Here is a 21,648-nt window from a genome sequence, read left to right as displayed (position 1 = left end):
TTATTTGGAAAGCTTGTAAATTAACATTTAATTTAAATATTTTTTAAATAGAAATAATCAGGAGAAAGTTGATTCAATTAAATCTGTTCTATACATCTTTCTTTTGATTAACGTCTAAAACAATAGTACTAATAAGATTATTATTATTGTTACAGTTAATAAAAAGAGACAATTTCCTCGGGCTTTGAGAGGATAACGAATTTGTTTTTAATACAATTTCTATTGATAAAATAATATGTGAATTTATAGTTTTATTAATTTGAACAGTTTCATCATTACTATTGTCATTTTAACGACTATTATTTTATAAATTAAATTAAAAATATTAATACGCATTTAAAGTTATTAATTTTTGAAAAATTTTTAATTGCATTACACGTTCTTTATTTTTTATTCTACATAATATAAAGTTTCTCTCAATGTAAATTGTACTGTACAATGTACGAAGCGTGTCTTACGTTAAAATTAAAAGTAGTTTTTGTTTCTATACATATCTAATTAATCAAGCACAATAAAAGTATTTAGAAATGTGTAAATAACGTATTTATTTCAATGAATAAAAATTTAAAGAATTGTTATAAAATTTATTCTGTAGAAAGTGTCAATTTTTTTTAAATCTTATTGATTATATAATTAATTTTTGACAGTAAACAATGTTTGGGATTGAAATATTGTTTTAAATTAATCATGAAAAAACGACAAAATCCTAAATTTTTTAAATAATAGAGACGGCATATCCGCTAAGACGATATAACATGCTAAAAGATATAAACAATTCTTTTAAATAAAAAAATTTTTGGCAACCCATCCGACATTACTAATATTTTATCGACTAATTAATTTTACATAATAAAACTATAATAAGTAACGAATTTTTCGATTTGATAAATTATTTGAGTGTATCTTATATAAATTGCAACAGTTTTTAGTTTTTTTATATCATAATAACTTAAGACATGACATAATTGTACAACAATAAAAAATTAATCAATCAGTCGTGTTATATACTTATTTTAAGAGTAATCTTATTATATAACTTTTTATTCTTACATATAAGGGATCAAAGAGATATCATCTAAAAAATCATGTTATTAGGAGGTACTTTCAATTTGGCATTTTTGTATTGTTAATCGGATCATGAACTTATGTGAGAAAAAAAAATTAACAAAAACAATCATCTTACTTTAATGAATTAAACAAACTCTGCTTACACTTGTAAGTGTTAAATATAAGTAGCCTAAGGATCAAGAAAATTTTTGATTGTCTTAAATAGTTTATAATTAATTTCAATTTATTTTACATATAATTTCGTTGTAATCAGCTTTTAAATTTGTATAGTTGCATAATTTATAAAATCATTTCTTATAAGAAATATTCTTAAAAATAAATGTTAAAATACTTTTAACATTCGTGAAAAAATTTAAGATTTGGGCAAGAACATGTTAACTCAAACTCTTTTAAATTCATATATTCCTAGGGCAGATGTGATTTCCAGATTCATCACCCATAATTTCTTATAGACTAGTCATAGTCTATCAACCTGTAACATTATTTGTGACTTGTCCTAAATAAAGAGCAAATTCTGAACTTAACAGTGATTTTCCCAGAAAATTGAAAAAAATAAGATAATACGTTCTTCCCTCGAAATATTCAATTATAAAGATGTATGTTTCGACAAAGCTTGTTTAGAATTGTGCAAGAATTTGTCGAACTAAAATTTAATTTGCAGTAATTATTTAGATGCTTATAAATCAAATAATTTCTAGTTATTATCTGTATTATAGATGTCGAAAACTTGTATGGGACCAGGAGTAGAGCTCTTACTTACTCTTACTTTTGACTCTTAGCGAGTCCTTTCAGTCATTATTATTATTATTATTATTATTTGAATAAATAAATACGTATATTATTTCCTTATTAGCAAAAAGAGGTATTAAAAATTTTATTTTCTGTTACTAAAACTAATATTAATTTTATAGGGATAGGAATCTCCATGGCTCTTATGTTTACTGCTGGAACAAGGAAACACTGAGCTTTTCCCAGCTCCCCTACTATCTCGACGGCCCTGTATTTAGATCTACAATACTTATATTTCTGAATCGTATCAATATTTTAATAATTTATGTCATGATAACTATTTATTAAGTAGCTATGAATGTATTTAGCAATACCGTTTTAAAACTCTATTGTATTAGATAAATTGCATAATTATCTATAGAATTCAACAAGATAGAAACATATACTGTATATACCTGTACATACAAAGATAACTTGATTAACAGATAACAATTATTCATCTGTAATATATATTGTTAAATTTAAATATTTTAATTGAGTTTATCGTTAAAACAGACAAAATAAGGTTTGAAATTTCATAATAAGTTTCAATAGTTATAAACAAAGTATTTGCTCTCTTAGTTTTGTTATATTTTAACGTTGTATCTTTATATTAAGTTTTAAATTAGCAGTATTTTAGTAGGCTGAATATATGTCATAGAAAAAAAAATATATTTTCCATTTCATTTAAGTAAATTTCAGAATTATTCTTTTATATTTTAATTATTGACNTGAACTATATCATACAGGTTGATTTTGCATAACTCAATTTTTATTATAGTTTTCAAAAGTTGAGAATTTTTTCTGTACAGATTCTATATGGTAGATAAAATGCTTTACCGAAAACGTCTAGATGTTAAAATTTACAAAATTCAATAATTTGGTGCTTTTTACGAGATAAACTTCACCCCATTTTTCTGTAATTTTCTGTAAGTCGACGGTAAAATTTTTTCAAACTTCGCTACGACTGAAAACATTCTTTTAAGATGGGCTTTTAACACCACGTGTTCTCTTAATGCGACAAACCAATATCGTTTGGAATGCAATATTTTTTGTACATTCCAGAAATAGTAGATGTGCCAATACTCATCTCCATAATTGCCTAGTTAAGCACCTGATTTAAATATGTTGTACCGATATCACTTTTTCTTGTATAATTTCCCGTGAATTTCGTATAAGATTTTTTCACATTAAAGTGTTTTTTATTCCTTTAAAAGATTATTGTATTGAAAAAAGTTTTTAAAAAATAGGCATTAATAACTATATAAATCCGATTTAAATAACAAGGAGAATTAAAAAGATTGTTACTGTTTATTTTTATGATTATATTTTTACTTCAAAGAGCAAATTTTACTTGAAATAATAGTAAAATTGAATTATATTAATTTATATTTTATTCGAGAAAATAATTAACTAAAGCAAATAAAAACATTTTAAAAAAGTATTTGGAATAAGATACAGAAACGAAATATAAATTATTTATATTCACGAATTATTAGTAATTATTTATTTTTATTAGAAATTATTTTTATTAGTATAAAACTTTATAAGAATTTTCAAATAAAAACTTTTTATTTCTTTGGTTTATATAATAGTTACTATTATATAAACCAAAGAAATAAAAAGTTTCTATTTAATATTTGCATTGTGGTGTAGGCTTAATATATTAAAAAATTTTGAAATGATCAAGAATTATTTAAATTAATTTAATTCTTGAATTGAAAAGTCAAAAATATTAAGTTATAATATTATATTGTTTATAAAAAGTCTACTCATATTTAAAAAATAATTATACTCGTCCAATTCATAGATAGGAGTCCCAATACAATGATTCTCGTAGGATTAGAATCTGGAGAGAGATTAGAATCTGATACAATCCCTTTAAAATCGGAGAAAGGCCAGTTTACAGATGATAATATTATGCTTTAATGGCTGCAATGATCGCCAAGTTTTTGCATATAGTGTCATTTTTGCAAGAAGATAGAGAAACAAAGTTTTAGAACCACGTATGAGACTTTTCCGAGGTTTTATGGGTACAGATTTCATTTTCATGGACGAGAATCCTGACCACAAAAGGTTTCATTTGTCAATAACTTTGCTGACAGTAAAGATATTCGTTGCAAGAAAGGGCCAGCAAGTTCTCCTGCCTAAGTCATTAGAACAGCGGTTCCCAATTAGGGAGACGCAATCCCAAGAGGAATTTCTACTTTTTAATGGATTCGGGTAAAGTTCTTTTTTTCATGAATATCTTTTTATTGAAAAATTTAAAAGTCTTTAACAAGTTTTAAAAATTCACAAGAAAAACTACAAATCAAATGCACTACATTTTGTATGAAATTGCAATATTACAACTGATTAACAAGAATAACACTTATTATGTTATTAATAATTGTCTCAAGTTTTGTATCAGAAAATCCAGGAAAGTAATTATGCTCAATGTACGAATACTAAAGAATTTCTGATTGCCAAAGAAAGAATATAAACAACATTCGTTTGGAGAACATTGAATCAAAACAACGAAAATAAAATACCTTGTAAGTAGCTATTTTGTTTTATATTCAAGTGTGAATAAAGACTGCAATATCTTTATTCAATGTAAAATTGAATGCGATTCTGTAACATGGAATGATTAGTTTTAACGCATGCTATGTGGCTAGCCCAGATCACATTATACACGTCAGAGTATCAAATCACGATTTACAATTCTTTTAACTTATATAACTTTTCTATATGTTTTCGTGTACATCTTATTTTATTGTTCTTTTTACAATATATCATATATTCTATCCCGTTCTGGTTGCGTTAGATCTTAAAAAACATTTTTGAAAATACAGTAAACCCCCCCTATAACACGGGTCCTATAGTTCGGATTCCTATATGACGGCGAAAAAATTGTGACGGTATCCGTACAAACATGGTAAAAAACTCCTATAATTCGGTAAAACGTCATCAGGCAGTCGAACTACTTTCCGCCGTCCAGCGCCACGCTACGGAGAGTTTAGGCGGATAAATTGAGTTTACTATCGTCTGTACAGTATTATATATAAATTATATATAAATTAGGTACTGTACATATAATTATATATTAATTATATATAAATTAGGTACTGTATATATAATTATATATTAACTTAATTTATTGTAACTTTATTATAAATATATATATACTTTCCGCCGTCCAGCGCCACGCTACGGAGAGTTTAGGCGAGTAAGTTGAGTTTACTATCGTCTGTACAGTATGTAAATTAGGTACCGTAAGTCTAATACAGCACTACTTTTGTACATTTCTTGTGAAAGAAACATTTCTTATTCAACAGCCATAATAATTATTTATATTAATGTCGTCTCCAAAGTTCAACGAAGTTTTCGCAGAAAAATAACTTATCAGAAATCGCGCCCGCTGTTTGGTGCGCTGCTCCGCGACGAAAACAAGCTTAAGCAATGGCGACGTCGAACGGTGCACACTCGGTGAGCAATCCTACAATTTTTTGTTTATAGCATAGTTTATACGGATTATTCCCAAAGAAAATATACGTGTTTTGGAAATGTTGAGTCGAATTAGTCTAGGAATCGATAAATTTTATGGAAGAAAACCTTTCAAACAGCCATAGTCCGTAAACTTCACACGTGTCGGGCTGTGATTGGCAAGGACTCGTACAAAATAAATTCATAAAGAACGGAACATATCTACCGTGTTATAGTGGGGTCGACTTTATTCTTTTTTCAAATGCGATAAGTGAAAATGTGTAAATATAATTGCCGTAAATCTGACATTATCTGTATTGCTGCTCTATGCATATAATAATGGAGAATTAAATGCTTTGCTAATATTAAAAGTATGTTTAAATATAACTAAAATATCCAAAAAGACAACAAGTGTAAGGAAAAAGAATAAGCTGGAAATGTTCTAAAATATGGACAGACATGGAAATAAATGATCAGCATCAGCAATTTGTACTGAAACTGTGAAAACTAGAGCTTGAAACAAATAATCAAATGTAAGTGGTTGCATTTTCAAAAAATAAAAACGTTCGACTCACTATCTCAATAATTAAATCTCAATTTACTGAGTTTCACGATAAAATCAAAATCACTCAAAATGAATGAGTTACTTAACTTTTTAATTTAATTTATTTTGTCTTTTATTATTTTTATGTTAGTTATTATTATTGTTGTTGCTGTTGTTGAAGGAAAAGGATAGAAATAAAATTTTAAATTAAAATGAATTTTATCAAATAATATTTTTGTTTATAAATTTAATGTTAGAGTCAAAAATTTGTTAATATTCAAAGCAAATCGTTAAAAGAAATTGTGGGAACAACTGCCGAAAAACATGTTTGGGGTGCTGTATGGCGAAAAGTTACATCTCCACCAAGAACACTCAACTTCAAAATGCTCTTGTTCAAGAATGGACATCGCTCCCAACAGAGCTAATAAACAATGTTATGACCAGCGCGAGAAATCGCTCTGACACGTGTATGCGTGCAGGAGGCAATCACACGCCGTATTAATCATTCTTGAGCAAAAAGATTTACGTCAATTTTTAGTGCTTTTACCTGTTGTGTTTTGTTTGACGACATTTAGATTAAATATTTGCTATTCAATTGAAGTGATGCTTAAAGAACGCAATTTACTTCTCGAATGTTAAATTTCCCGCTGTTCTGATCATCTGTTCTTGAGATATATGTCAAATTAATGGTTATGCTTATTTTTTGGATACGAGTATATAAAGGTGTATTTTCTAACTAAATATTTTCATGAACTCTTTACATTTATATCTGCAAGAATAATATTTTGTATTGATTACAAAAGAACCATATATAAGTTGAGAAATAAGACCTACTACTAAGTTCAACTAAGAAGTTTCAATTTAATTTGTAAATGCGTTTAAAGAATTAATAATATAAAAAAAAAACTTATTTGAAAAAATGCATTATTTATTTTTAAATACATAATTAAAATTTTTAATATTATGTATACGCAATTTTACTATAATCAAAATTGTTGGATTTCTAATTAAAAAATTAATGGTGATTAAAAATTAAAATTTACGTTTTTGTACTTTATGACAATATTATTTGCAATTATACCTGTTACTTGGTTTAGAAAAGTAAGATATTGAACAATTGTATTACCGGACCTGTTATACTGATTAAAAATGATATAATTTAAAATTCAGTTGGATAAAATAGGTTTAATAAACAAATTAGATATCTTTGTTTAGTTTTGAAATATTAAAAATATTTGTTTTAACAGTTACCTTAGAATTAGACAATAAACAAATTATGAATAAAGTGAAGAGTTTAATCATTAACGTACAAAATTAATTTGTACTTCAATTATGAAAAGACACGGAATTAGGAAACATTTAAACTTTAGTTTTATATTAAGTAGAACATTAAATAGTTATAAAGAACTCTAGGAAATACTAAATTTTTCCAACTGTTGTACTGTGGGAAAATAGATAAGAGGTTACCAAGAACTTATGTGTGCAATTTAGCAACATTACAAGTAATATCAGTGTTATAAACTTGACTGGTACAATAACCTTAACATAAAATATATTGTATGACAATAACCTTGAGTTTTTACATCAATTCGCAGCTATTATTGTCCATAAATATTCTGTGAGAACAGCTGAATTTGACAAACTCTTCGTGCATGAATATGACACATATTTTGTTTTCAATAAAAATAAAATTTTCTACAATTTCAAAACCTCCAGATAAACTTAATCATTGCGATTTTCTTAAGTTAGAAGAATTCTAATAGTAAATTGTATACTATTAAAAACTTTTATCCTCTTTTTATATTCCTTTAGCAATATTATGGCTGATATAATTTTTCAGATAATGTAAGTTATATTTTTATTCAAAATACCGAATTAAACTAATTAATATTTAATTTTGTAATTAGAATTTTTCATTTTCAATTTATGTAATCTTATTTTCATTCTCAGTGAATAAAAACTATTCTAATATTTTTATAACCGTAGTAAAAATTTTTACTAAGANCGCTTGTTGGAGAACAATAAAAACACTACACTCAACAAGCCACCAATAAAACTCAACTGCCTAACCTATAACCAAAGTCTCCTTTTAATTTGTTTTTTAAAAAAAGCGCTTGACAAACTTGCCCCGCATGCCGAAGTTGCCCCGGTCTCCCCTATTTCATGAATACAGTCATACATTCAGTTCTGTAAAGAATGTCAAAGAAAATCAGTTAATTTATTTTAGAAATCATTTAAGACTGAAGAAATGTTTTAAGCTGACTGTTATTAATTACTTTTGTACTCCAAAATTATAGATATTTTATGAATACTTCTAATTTAAAATACACATAATTTGTTTAATTAGGATAATGTTAATTATAATAAATAACTTATTGCTTGTATTTTGATGTCTTTTTTTATTTCCAGTAAACAACAGGCGGTCACATAAAACATTTTGTTCATTATGAGCATTGTTCACTTATCTATAATTTGTGTTAATATTAGTGTATTTGTCATTAGATCTTGTTTAGCTGAAACCAATTATTAATATTGTTATGTAACTTATTTGTTTTGCGATAAACTAGTATGATAAATTGCCATATGAAACAAGTTAATTCTTCTTATTATAAGTTATGCTCTAAGAGATAAATGTTAAATTTAGAGTCTGTATAACTTGTTCATTTTTAATTAATGCCAGCTTGTTTCTCTCCATGTTTGTATCAGATTTGTATTTTTGATTAAAATGTACACCTCTGGAGAAAGTCCGCCTTTATACTTTTAGATGAAAAATTCATTTTAGAAGGGAATTCTTTCTCATATCTCATTTTGGGGAAGTGACTGCTACATACTACATTAGTATATTATTAAATAGATCTTAAATCTTAAAACCATTGAACATTCTTTGATTTCAAAAAATATCATTACAGAAAATGTATGACTTTCTTTGATGTTACAATTTTTTTTCAATGTTGACTACATCAAAAAAATAAATCACTTGTAATTCTGACAGATGAGAGTTGGCTAGTTTTTTCTATACTTCAAAGTAGAATTTCATCATGTTTTTCGTCAACTATGATGTGAATTTTATTATACGAGAAAAATATTCTTGGTTTTCTTATTTATTTTTTACTAATTTTAAATAAATATCCCCAGAATTACGATAAAGATAAAAATAGTAATGTTTTAATTAAATTATTATTTACAAGAAACAAAATTTGTTTCGTACTGTTTAATTTAAACATTAATTTTACATAATTTTTGTGATCAATTCTGCTTTATTTAGAATTATTTTTGAACTTTCTAATCTTAAAGATATTTTCTCTATATGTTGAAGTCTGAAACTTTCAAAAATAAATTTATTGTACATCTTCCTTTTTAATGCTAGCATCATTTTTATTTTTAATTCGTTAAAAAGAATGTGAAGTTGACAGATGTATAAATTAAATTTAATTGATAAAGAAATATTTTTAAAGTATATTTTTATGTTTGAAAACTACAAACATATAAATAAAACTAGCGGACAATTCGCGATACCCCTGGGAGTTATATCCGGATCACACATTTCTTGGTAAACTGTATACACAGGTGAAGCTGACACTGAATCTTTGCAAAATTTAATGTTACAAAAAGTTTCTTATCGACTCCCTATTCAAAATGATAGGGAAATTTCAGAACTTTGAAACCCGATATCTTCGGAACGGATCAACAGATTAGAAAACAAAAAACGTATTGCACATCTGCAGACCAACCATTATCCATCGACATCAATTCGTTCAATTCGGTTGAGAAACCTAGGAGGAGTTTAGATAACAAAAATCTCCTTAACGTAAGATACAATATATAGGCCAATACAGATACATATCCTTAGATTTATCGTAATTAATTTAAATTCCTTAATCTCAATTTTCTAAAGGTTATAAATACAAATACTACGTGTGTAAATAATTTATGGGCTTCTGGGTGCGTAGACATACGTGTTAATGTATATATATATACGTTGTATGGGTAAACAAATTGTTTCTATGTGTGTACATAATTAAATAATATTTTATATAATAAAAAAGATATATTATTTATTGTGTTAATATATTTTTCTCTTAAATGAAAATAAATTAGTAAATAGTTACACCTGTATAATATAATTTCATTCTTTCAGTTTATATTTTAAAATAAATAATATATTTACCAGTTTTTGTAAACAATTATAAATATTCCTATTAAAAAGAAATCTGAGATCCCCATTATATAATCTTTAAAACAAGTATATATATTAACACTAATATATATATAAACATTAATTTTAAAGAAATTGTTAATCAATAAGCTTTTGTTGATTAACAGTTTTTTTATTTAACAGTTAATTATTTTAAATTCATATTGTAATGATATTAATTAAAACTAAAAAACATATTTTCAATAAAATCAAAATAAATATAATGAGATGTATTTACTTACGTAGAACAGATATTATTGTTGATTTAATCGACTCTTTTCCCATTCCATTGTTTGCAATGCAATAATATTCACCAGCTTCGGTTCTTGTTATATTTTCTCTGATTAAATATGATTTTTTCCCTTCTATCGAATACTTCGTAAAACGTATACCATCTTTTTTCCAACTGATAGTATCTTCAGGTAACGGATTACCGTCAAAATTACATTCTAACTTCACATTATCTCCTTCTTTTACTTCAATTGACGCCGAAATATTGATAATTACAGCAGGATCTAATTTTAATGTACATCTTTTAATAATATAAAATTAAAAAAATTTACAATTAAGTAAATAAAATCTAATAAAATGACGCATTATTTTCATAAACGTTAAATTTTATAATTGAGATAACAGACTTTATTTGATTCATTTATAATAAAGTTTTGTAAATCATATGGATTTTATCGAATGTTTTACAAAAACTTTAGAGATTTATATCAAATAATGATTGTAAATTTAATCTACATTTCTAGTTATTTACGTTACATTATTTCCATCATTTAACAAGAAAGAAAACTTGATCTAAATAACTATAGACTAAAAAGTTGTCATTTTATGTCATTAAATGTTTGAAAACCATTTATCTACGAATTAATAGCCAAAATGACTATAACGATAAGAATCATGAATACATTTAAACACCAAACTTTATAGGCTGTTTCTAACAAAAGTCGTTATGAACATTTTATGCTAAATACATAAGTATCTGTTGTATATCATAGAAAACTACTAGATAAATTCTTTGAATGAAGTTGTTTAAAACTTTGTTTTTATAAAATAATATATTTATTCTGTAGATAAATACAAAATTAACGTATATTATATATAAATTTATTGAAGTTGTTTAGCTCTATCGAATAATTTAAATATGAAAACATGAAAATAAAATTATTAAACATTATTTGAATAAGTAAACATATTTTATAAGAATGGATTTATAAATGCATCGGACTGAAAGTATGAATTTTAGATGCATTTTTCTCTATAAAATCTTCGTTTGAAAGATGGCTAATGTTTGAATGGTTACCATATTGTTGTATACACGGTCATTCAACTTAAAATTACTAAAAAATTGCCAATGTAACGAAAAGAAAGGAACGAATTCCCTTCTATACTTTGAACTATATTCTACAGGTTGATTTTGCATAACTCAATTTTTATTATAGTTTTCAAAAGTTGAGAATTTTTTCTGTACAGATTCTATATGGTAGATAAAATGCTTTACCGAAAACGTCTAGATGTTAAAATTTACAAAATTCAATAATTTGGTGCTTTTTACGAGATAAACTTCACCCCATTTTTCTGTAATTTTCTGTAAGTCGACGGTAAAATTTTTTCAAACTTCGCTACGACTGAAAACATTCTTTTAAGATGGGCTTTTAACACCACGTGTTCTCTTAATGCGACAAACCAATATCGTTTGGAATGCAATATTTTTTGTACATTCCAGAAATAGTAGATGTGCCAATACTCATCTCCATAATTGCCTAGTTAAGCACCTGATTTAAATATGTTGTACCGATATCACTTTTTCTTGTATAATTTCCCGTGAATTTCGTATAAGATTTTTTCACATTAAAGTGTTTTTTATTCCTTTAAAAGATTATTGTATTGAAAAAAGTTTTTAAAAAATAGGCATTAATAACTATATAAATCCGATTTAAATAACAAGGAGAATTAAAAAGATTGTTACTGTTTATTTTTATGATTATATTTTTACTTCAAAGAGCAAATTTTACTTGAAATAATAGTAAAATTGAATTATATTAATTTATATTTTATTCGAGAAAATAATTAACTAAAGCAAATAAAAACATTTTAAAAAAGTATTTGGAATAAGATACATGAAACGAAATATAAATTATTTATATTCACGAATTATTAGTAATTATTTATTTTTATTAGAAATTATTTTTATTAGTATAAAACTTTATAAGAATTTTCAAATAAAAACTTTTTATTTCTTTGGTTTATATAATAGTTACTATTATATAAACCAAAGAAATAAAAAGTTTCTATTTAATATTTGCATTGTGGTGTAGGCTTAATATATTAAAAAATTTTGAAATGATCAAGAATTATTTAAATTAATTTAATTCTTGAATTGAAAAGTCAAAAATATTAAGTTATAATATTATATTGTTTATAAAAAGTCTACTCATATTTAAAAAATAATTATACTCGTCCAATTCATAGATAGGAGTCCCAATACAATGATTCTCGTAGGATTAGAATCTGGAGAGAGATTAGAATCTGATACAATCCCTTTAAAATCGGAGAAAGGCCAGTTTACAGATGATAATATTATGCTTTAATGGCTGCAATGATCGCCAAGTTTTTGCATATAGTGTCATTTTTGCAAGAAGATAGAGAAACAAAGTTTTAGAACCACGTATGAGACTTTTCCGAGGTTTTATGGGTACAGATTTCATTTTCATGGACGAGAATCCTGACCACAAAAGGTTTCATTTGTCAATAACTTTGCTGACAGTAAAGATATTCGTTGCAAGAAAGGGCCAGCAAGTTCTCCTGCCTAAGTCATTAGAACAGCGGTTCCCAATTAGGGAGACGCAATCCCAAGAGGAATTTCTACTTTTTAATGGATTCGGGTAAAGTTCTTTTTTTCATGAATATCTTTTTATTGAAAAATTTAAAAGTCTTTAACAAGTTTTAAAAATTCACAAGAAAAACTACAAATCAAATGCACTACATTTTGTATGAAATTGCAATATTACAACTGATTAACAAGAATAACACTTATTATGTTATTAATAATTGTCTCAAGTTTTGTATCAGAAAATCCAGGAAAGTAATTATGCTCAATGTACGAATACTAAAGAATTTCTGATTGCCAAAGAAAGAATATAAACAACATTCGTTTGGAGAACATTGAATCAAAACAACGAAAATAAAATACCTTGTAAGTAGCTATTTTGTTTTATATTCAAGTGTGAATAAAGACTGCAATATCTTTATTCAATGTAAAATTGAATGCGATTCTGTAACATGGAATGATTAGTTTTAACGCATGCTATGTGGCTAGCCCAGATCACATTATACACGTCAGAGTATCAAATCACGATTTACAATTCTTTTAACTTATATAACTTTTCTATATGTTTTCGTGTACATCTTATTTTATTGTTCTTTTTACAATATATCATATATTCTATCCCGTTCTGGTTGCGTTAGATCTTAAAAAACATTTTTGAAAATACAGTAAACCCCCCCTATAACACGGGTCCTATAGTTCGGATTCCTATATGACGGCGAAAAAATTGTGACGGTATCCGTACAAACATGGTAAAAAACTCCTATAATTCGGTAAAACGTCATCAGGCAGTCGAACTACTTTCCGCCGTCCAGCGCCACGCTACGGAGAGTTTAGGCGGATAAATTGAGTTTACTATCGTCTGTACAGTATTATATATAAATTATATATAAATTAGGTACTGTACATATAATTATATATTAATTATATATAAATTAGGTACTGTATATATTAACTTAATTTATTGTAATTTTATTATAATTATATATATGCTTTCTGCCGTCCAGCGCCACGCTACAGAGAGTTTAGGCGAGTAAGTTGAGTTTACTATCGTGTGTACAGTATATAAATTAGGTACCGTAAGTCTAATACAGCACTACTTTTGTACATTTCTTGTGAAAGAAACATTTCTTATTCAACAGCCATAATAATTATTTATATTAATGTCGTCTCCAAAGTTCAACGAAGTTTTCGCAGAAAAATAACTTATCAGAAATCGCCCCCGCTGTTTGGTGCGCTGCTCCGCGACGAAAACAAGCTTAAGCAATGGCGACGTCGAACGGTGCACACTCGGTGAGCAATCCTACAATTTTTTGTTTATAGCATAGTTTATACGGATTATTCCCAAAGAAAATATACGTGTTTTGGAAATGTTGAGTCGAATTAGTCTAGGAATCGATAAATTTTATGGAAGAAAACCTTTCAAACAGCCATAGTCCGTAAACTTCACACGTGTCGGGCTGTGATTGGCAAGGACTCGTACAAAATAAATTCATAAAGAACGGAACATATCTACCGTGTTATAGTGGGGTCGACTTTATTCTTTTTTCAAATGCGATAAGTGAAAATGTGTAAATATAATTGCCGTAAATCTGACATTATCTGTATTGCTGCTCTATGCATATAATAATGGAGAATTAAATGCTTTGCTAATATTAAAAGTATGTTTAAATATAACTAAAATATCCAAAAAGACAACAAGTGTAAGGAAAAAGAATAAGCTGGAAATGTTCTAAAATATGGACAGACATGGAAATAAATGATCAGCATCAGCAATTTGTACTGAAACTGTGAAAACTAGAGCTTGAAACAAATAATCAAATGTAAGTGGTTGCATTTTCAAAAAATAAAAACGTTCGACTCACTATCTCAATAATTAAATCTCAATTTACTGAGTTTCACGATAAAATCAAAATCACTCAAAATGAATGAGTTACTTAACTTTTTAATTTAATTTATTTTGTCTTTTATTATTTTTATGTTAGTTATTATTATTGTTGTTGCTGTTGTTGAAGGAAAAGGAGAGAAATAAAATTTTAAATTAAAATGAATTTTATCAAATAATATTTTTGTTTATAAATTTAATGTTAGAGTCAAAAATTTGTTAATATTCAAAGCAAATCGTTAAAAGAAATTGTGGGAACAACTGCCGAAAAACATGTTTGGGGTGCTGTATGGCGAAAAGTTACATCTCCACCAAGAACACTCAACTTCAAAATGCTCTTGTTCAAGAATGGACATCGCTCCCAACAGAGCTAATAAACAATGTTATGACCAGCGCGAGAAATCGCTCTGACACGTGTATGCGTGCAGGAGGCAATCACACGCCGTATTAATCATTCTTGAGCAAAAAGATTTACGTCAATTTTTAGTGCTTTTACCTGTTGTGTTTTGTTTGACGACATTTAGATTAAATATTTGCTATTCAATTGAAGTGATGCTTAAAGAACGCAATTTACTTCTCGAATGTTAAATTTCCCGCTGTTCTGATCATCTGTTCTTGAGATATATGTCAAATTAATGGTTATGCTTATTTTTTGGATACGAGTATATAAAGGTGTATTTTCTAACTAAATATTTTCATGAACTCTTTACATTTATATCTGCAAGAATAATATTTTGTATTGATTACAAAAGAACCATATATAAGTTGAGAAATAAGACCTACTACTAAGTTCAACTAAGAAGTTTCAATTTAATTTGTAAATGCGTTTAAAGAATTAATAATATAAAAAAAAACTTATTTGAAAAAATGCATTATTTATTTTTAAATACATAATTAAAATTTTTAATATTATGTATACGCAATTTTACTATAATCAAAATTGTTGGATTTCTAATTAAAAAATTAATGGTGATTAAAAATTAAAATTTACGTTTTTGTACTTTATGACAATATTATTTGCAATTATACCTGTTACTTGGTTTAGAAAAGTAAGATATTGAACAATTGTATTACCGGACCTGTTATACTGATTAAAAATGATATAATTTAAAATTCAGTTGGATAAAATAGGTTTAATAAACAAATTAGATATCTTTGTTTAGTTTTGAAATATTAAAAATATTTGTTTTAACAGTTACCTTAGAATTAGACAATAAACAAATTATGAATAAAGTGAAGAGTTTAATCATTAACGTACAAAATTAATTTGTACTTCAATTATGAAAAGACACAGAATTAGGAAACATTTAAACTTTAGTTTTATATTAAGTAGAACATTAAATAGTTATAAAGAACTCTAGGAAATACTAAATTTTTCCAACTGTTGTACTGTGGGAAAATAGATAAGAGGTTACCAAGAACTTATGTGTGCAATTTAGCAACATTACAAGTAATATCAGTGTTATAAACTTGACTGGTACAATAACCTTAACATAAAATATATTGTATGACAATAACCTCGAGTTTTTACATCAATTCGCAGCTATTATTGTCCATAAATATTCTGTGAGAACAGCTGAATTTGACAAACTCTTCGTGCATGAATATGACACATATTTTGTTTTCAATAAAAATAAAATTTTCTACAATTTCAAAACCTCCAGATAAACTTAATCATTGCGATTTTCTTAAGTTAGAAGAATTCTAATAGTAAATTGTATACTATTAAAAACTTTTATCCTCTTTTTATATTCCTTTAGCAATATTATGGCTGATATAATTTTTCAGATAATGTAAGTTATATTTTTATTCAAAATACCGAATTAAACTAATTAATATTTAATTTTGTAATTAGAATTTTTCATTTTCAATTTATGTAATCTTATTTTCATTCTCAGTGAATAAAAACTATTCTAATATTTTTATAACCGTAGTAAAAATTTTTACTAAGATAGCTTTGTTTTCATATAATTCATTACAATAGTTAATATTCGTAGATGATTTGCTACTAATTTTATTAAAGAAATAAAAATATTTAAAATTATTTTTAAAAAGAAGAGAATATTGATATTATTATTATATGATTACAATTTTATTTATTCCAAAACAATGCAACTATGTAGAGTGACAATGTAAAGATATTATTTATAAATATAAAATTCTTATTTTAAAGAATTTTTACGTTTATTTTTAAATGGGTTATAAATTACATTTGTGGCACGTATCTTCGTAAATAATAAAAATAAATAAAAATTTTAATCTATTTTATAATTTACATTGATAAGATTTACCTCTCTACCATTTCAGTTTACTGTAAATTGAAATTAATGTAAAGTACAATATTTATTAAAGTTATATTACCAGAAAAATTCGAATAGTCTAAATGAAAAATTTGTATTCCAAAATTTATAAAAATTTATATTATATACTTAGATAAAACGAGTAGTTGTAAATATAATTTTAAATGAGAGAGATGCTTTAGGTTAAAAATATGTTTTCCTTAAACATTTTATGTCGAATAGAAATCGAAAGTTTAATAGAATTAAAAGTGTTATATTTTTTATACTTCATTTTATTTTATTTTATTTTTTAATTACTCGTACATGTCTGATATTACATTTGTAAAATTACTACGATTAAAAATTTTTCAAAATTAAAATAGAGATAATGAAACTAGACACTGAAGTTTAATTTTCTGATTTAATTTTAAGAATATAGATTAATTAATTTATTTACTTCATCACTTTTTAAATTTTTTTTGTAAAAATTTAAAAAGTGATGAAGTAAATAAATTAATAAAAGTATCATATTTAATTATAATTGATTTAATATTTTAAAAATTTAATTTGTAGTTATTATTTAAGTATGGTAATCAAACATTCTGTAATTTTGTAATTCTAAAAATTTCGTTTTTATTCAATAAATTTTATCAAGTTAAATTTTTTATTACATTATATTAGATACAAAGAATTTTGTACGTTTTATTTGTTCACTTTTGACTCTTTCAGTCTGTGGGCACTAATACGGCTTCTTTCTAAGACCATCTTAGATTCGGCCGTGTTCATAGTGGAACACGATCTCGAACATCGATCCCGTCTTTAAACATTTGGCTGAACAGCCAGGTGTTTAAATACGGGATCGATGTATCCGACATAGATCTCCCCGAAAAATTCCTGAACTTGTTTGCTCGGAATTCGTTCTCGGAACCCCAAAACAAGAGGCCAAAACCTTAGCTACCTTGGCTTCCTGGCCGGCTTATTACAAACCATTAGTTAGTGCAAACAAATTCTATATATGGAACGAACACATGCATTTAATTACTTATATTTTATTATGTATACGCAATTTTACTATAATCAAAATTGTTGGATTTCTAATTAAAAAATTAATGGTGATTAAAAATTAAAATTTACGTTTTTGTACTTTATGACAATATTATTTGCAATTATACCTGTTACTTGGTTTAGAAAAGTAAGATATTGAACAATTGTATTACCGGACCTGTTATACTGATTAAAAATGATATAATTTAAAATTCAGTTGGATAAAATAGGTTTAATAAACAAATTAGATATCTTTGTTTAGTTTTGAAATATTAAAAATATTTGTTTTAACAGTTACCTTAGAATTAGACAATAAACNAATATAAAATTAAAAAAATTTACAATTAAGTAAATAAAATCTAATAAAATGACGCATTATTTTCATAAACGTTAAATTTTATAATTGAGATAACAGACTTTATTTGATTCATTTATAATAAAGTTTTGTAAATCATATGGATTTTATCGAATGTTTTACAAAAACTTTAGAGATTTATATCAAATAATGATTGTAAATTTAATCTACATTTCTAGTTATTTACGTTACATTATTTCCATCATTTAACAAGAAAGAAAACTTGATCTAAATAACTATAGACTAAAAAGTTGTCATTTTATGTCATTAAATGTTTGAAAACCATTTATCTACGAATTAATAGCCAAAATGACTATAACGATAAGAATCATGAATACATTTAAACACCAAACTTTATAGGCTGTTTCTAACAAAAGTCGTTATGAACATTTTATGCTAAATACATAAGTATCTGTTGTATATCATAGAAAACTACTAGATAAATTCTTTGAATGAAGTTGTTTAAAACTTTGTTTTTATAAAATAATATATTTATTCTGTAGATAAATACAAAATTAACGTATATTATATATAAATTTATTGAAGTTGTTTAGCTCTATCGAATAATTTAAATATGAAAACATGAAAATAAAATTATTAAACATTATTTGAATAAGTAAACATATTTTATAAGAATGGATTTATAAATGCATCGGACTGAAAGTATGAATTTTAGATGCATTTTTCTCTATAAAATCTTCGTTTGAAAGATGGCTAATGTTTGAATGGTTACCATATTGTTGTATACACGGTCATTCAACTTAAAATTACTAAAAAATTGCCAATGTAACGAAAAGAAAGGAACGAATTCCCTTCTATACTTTGAACTATATTCTACAGGTTGATTTTGCATAACTCAATTTTTATTATAGTTTTCAAAAGTTGAGAATTTTTTCTGTACAGATTCTATATGGTAGATAAAATGCTTTACCGAAAACGTCTAGATGTTAAAATTTACAAAATTCAATAATTTGGTGCTTTTTACGAGATAAACTTCACCCCATTTTTCTGTAATTTTCTGTAAGTCGACGGTAAAATTTTTTCAAACTTCGCTACGACTGAAAACATTCTTTTAAGATGGGCTTTTAACACCACGTGTTCTCTTAATGCGACAAACCAATATCGTTTGGAATGCAATATTTTTTGTACATTCCAGAAATAGTAGATGTGCCAATACTCATCTCCATAATTGCCTAGTTAAGCACCTGATTTAAATATGTTGTACCGATATCACTTTTTCTTGTATAATTTCCCGTGAATTTCGTATAAGATTTTTTCACATTAAAGTGTTTTTTATTCCTTTAAAAGATTATTGTATTGAAAAAAGTTTTTAAAAAATAGGCATTAATAACTATATAAATCCGATTTAAATAACAAGGAGAATTAAAAAGATTGTTACTGTTTATTTTTATGATTATATTTTTACTTCAAAGAGCAAATTTTACTTGAAATAATAGTAAAATTGAATTATATTAATTTATATTTTATTCGAGAAAATAATTAACTAAAGCAAATAAAAACATTTTAAAAAAGTATTTGGAATAAGATACATGAAACGAAATATAAATTATTTATATTCACGAATTATTAGTAATTATTTATTTTTATTAGAAATTATTTTTATTAGTATAAAACTTTATAAGAATTTTCAAATAAAAACTTTTTATTTCTTTGGTTTATATAATAGTTACTATTATATAAACCAAAGAAATAAAAAGTTTCTATTTAATATTTGCATTGTGGTGTAGGCTTAATATATTAAAAAATTTTGAAATGATCAAGAATTATTTAAATTAATTTAATTCTTGAATTGAAAAGTCAAAAATATTAAGTTATAATATTATATTGTTTATAAAAAGTCTACTCATATTTAAAAAATAATTATACTCGTCCAATTCATAGATAGGAGTCCCAATACAATGATTCTCGTAGGATTAGAATCTGGAGAGAGATTAGAATCTGATACAATCCCTTTAAAATCGGAGAAAGGCCAGTTTACAGATGATAATATTATGCTTTAATGGCTGCAATGATCGCCAAGTTTTTGCATATAGTGTCATTTTTGCAAGAAGATAGAGAAACAAAGTTTTAGAACCACGTATGAGACTTTTCCGAGGTTTTATGGGTACAGATTTCATTTTCATGGACGAGAATCCTGACCACAAAAGGTTTCATTTGTCAATAACTTTGCTGACAGTAAAGATATTCGTTGCAAGAAAGGGCCAGCAAGTTCTCCTGCCTAAGTCATTAGAACAGCGGTTCCCAATTAGGGAGACGCAATCCCAAGAGGAATTTCTACTTTTTAATGGATTCGGGTAAAGTTCTTTTTTTCATGAATATCTTTTTATTGAAAAATTTAAAAGTCTTTAACAAGTTTTAAAAATTCACAAGAAAAACTACAAATCAAATGCACTACATTTTGTATGAAATTGCAATATTACAACTGATTAACAAGAATAACACTTATTATGTTATTAATAATTGTCTCAAGTTTTGTATCAGAAAATCCAGGAAAGTAATTATGCTCAATGTACGAATACTAAAGAATTTCTGATTGCCAAAGAAAGAATATAAACAACATTCGTTTGGAGAACATTGAATCAAAACAACGAAAATAAAATACCTTGTAAGTAGCTATTTTGTTTTATATTCAAGTGTGAATAAAGACTGCAATATCTTTATTCAATGTAAAATTGAATGCGATTCTGTAACATGGAATGATTAGTTTTAACGCATGCTATGTGGCTAGCCCAGATCACATTATACACGTCAGAGTATCAAATCACGATTTACAATTCTTTTAACTTATATAACTTTTCTATATGTTTTCGTGTACATCTTATTTTATTGTTCTTTTTACAATATATCATATATTCTATCCCGTTCTGGTTGCGTTAGATCTTAAAAAACATTTTTGAAAATACAGTAAACCCCCCCTATAACACGGGTCCTATAGTTCGGATTCCTATATGACGGCGAAAAAATTGTGACGGTATCCGTACAAACATGGTAAAAAACTCCTATAATTCGGTAAAACGTCATCAGGCAGTCGAACTACTTTCCGCCGTCCAGCGCCACGCTACGGAGAGTTTAGGCGGATAAATTGAGTTTACTATCGTCTGTACAGTATTATATATAAATTATATATAAATTAGGTACTGTACATATAATTATATATTAATTATATATAAATTAGGTACTGTATATATAAT

General features: G+C 25.9%; 1 protein-coding gene across 1 annotated transcript in view; it reads right to left on the bottom strand.

The window, feature by feature from the left end:
* The window catches only part of LOC111627349 (synaptogenesis protein syg-2-like), a 67,876-nt gene that overhangs the window by 20,263 nt on the left and 25,965 nt on the right, over positions 1–21,648 (bottom strand). Inside the window, exon 8 of the mRNA XM_023370910.1 lies at positions 10,283–10,555. Within this exon, the coding sequence (XP_023226678.1) occupies positions 10,283–10,555 (273 nt within the window). The remainder of the gene's footprint in view (positions 1–10,282; positions 10,556–21,648) is intronic.

Source organism: Centruroides sculpturatus, unplaced genomic scaffold, assembly GCF_000671375.1.
Source record: "Centruroides sculpturatus isolate CEXI.00-Female unplaced genomic scaffold, Cexi_2.0 scaffold437, whole genome shotgun sequence".
NCBI lineage: Eukaryota > Metazoa > Arthropoda > Arachnida > Scorpiones > Buthidae > Centruroides > Centruroides sculpturatus.
This window is presented reverse-complemented; position numbering and strand designations above follow the sequence as displayed.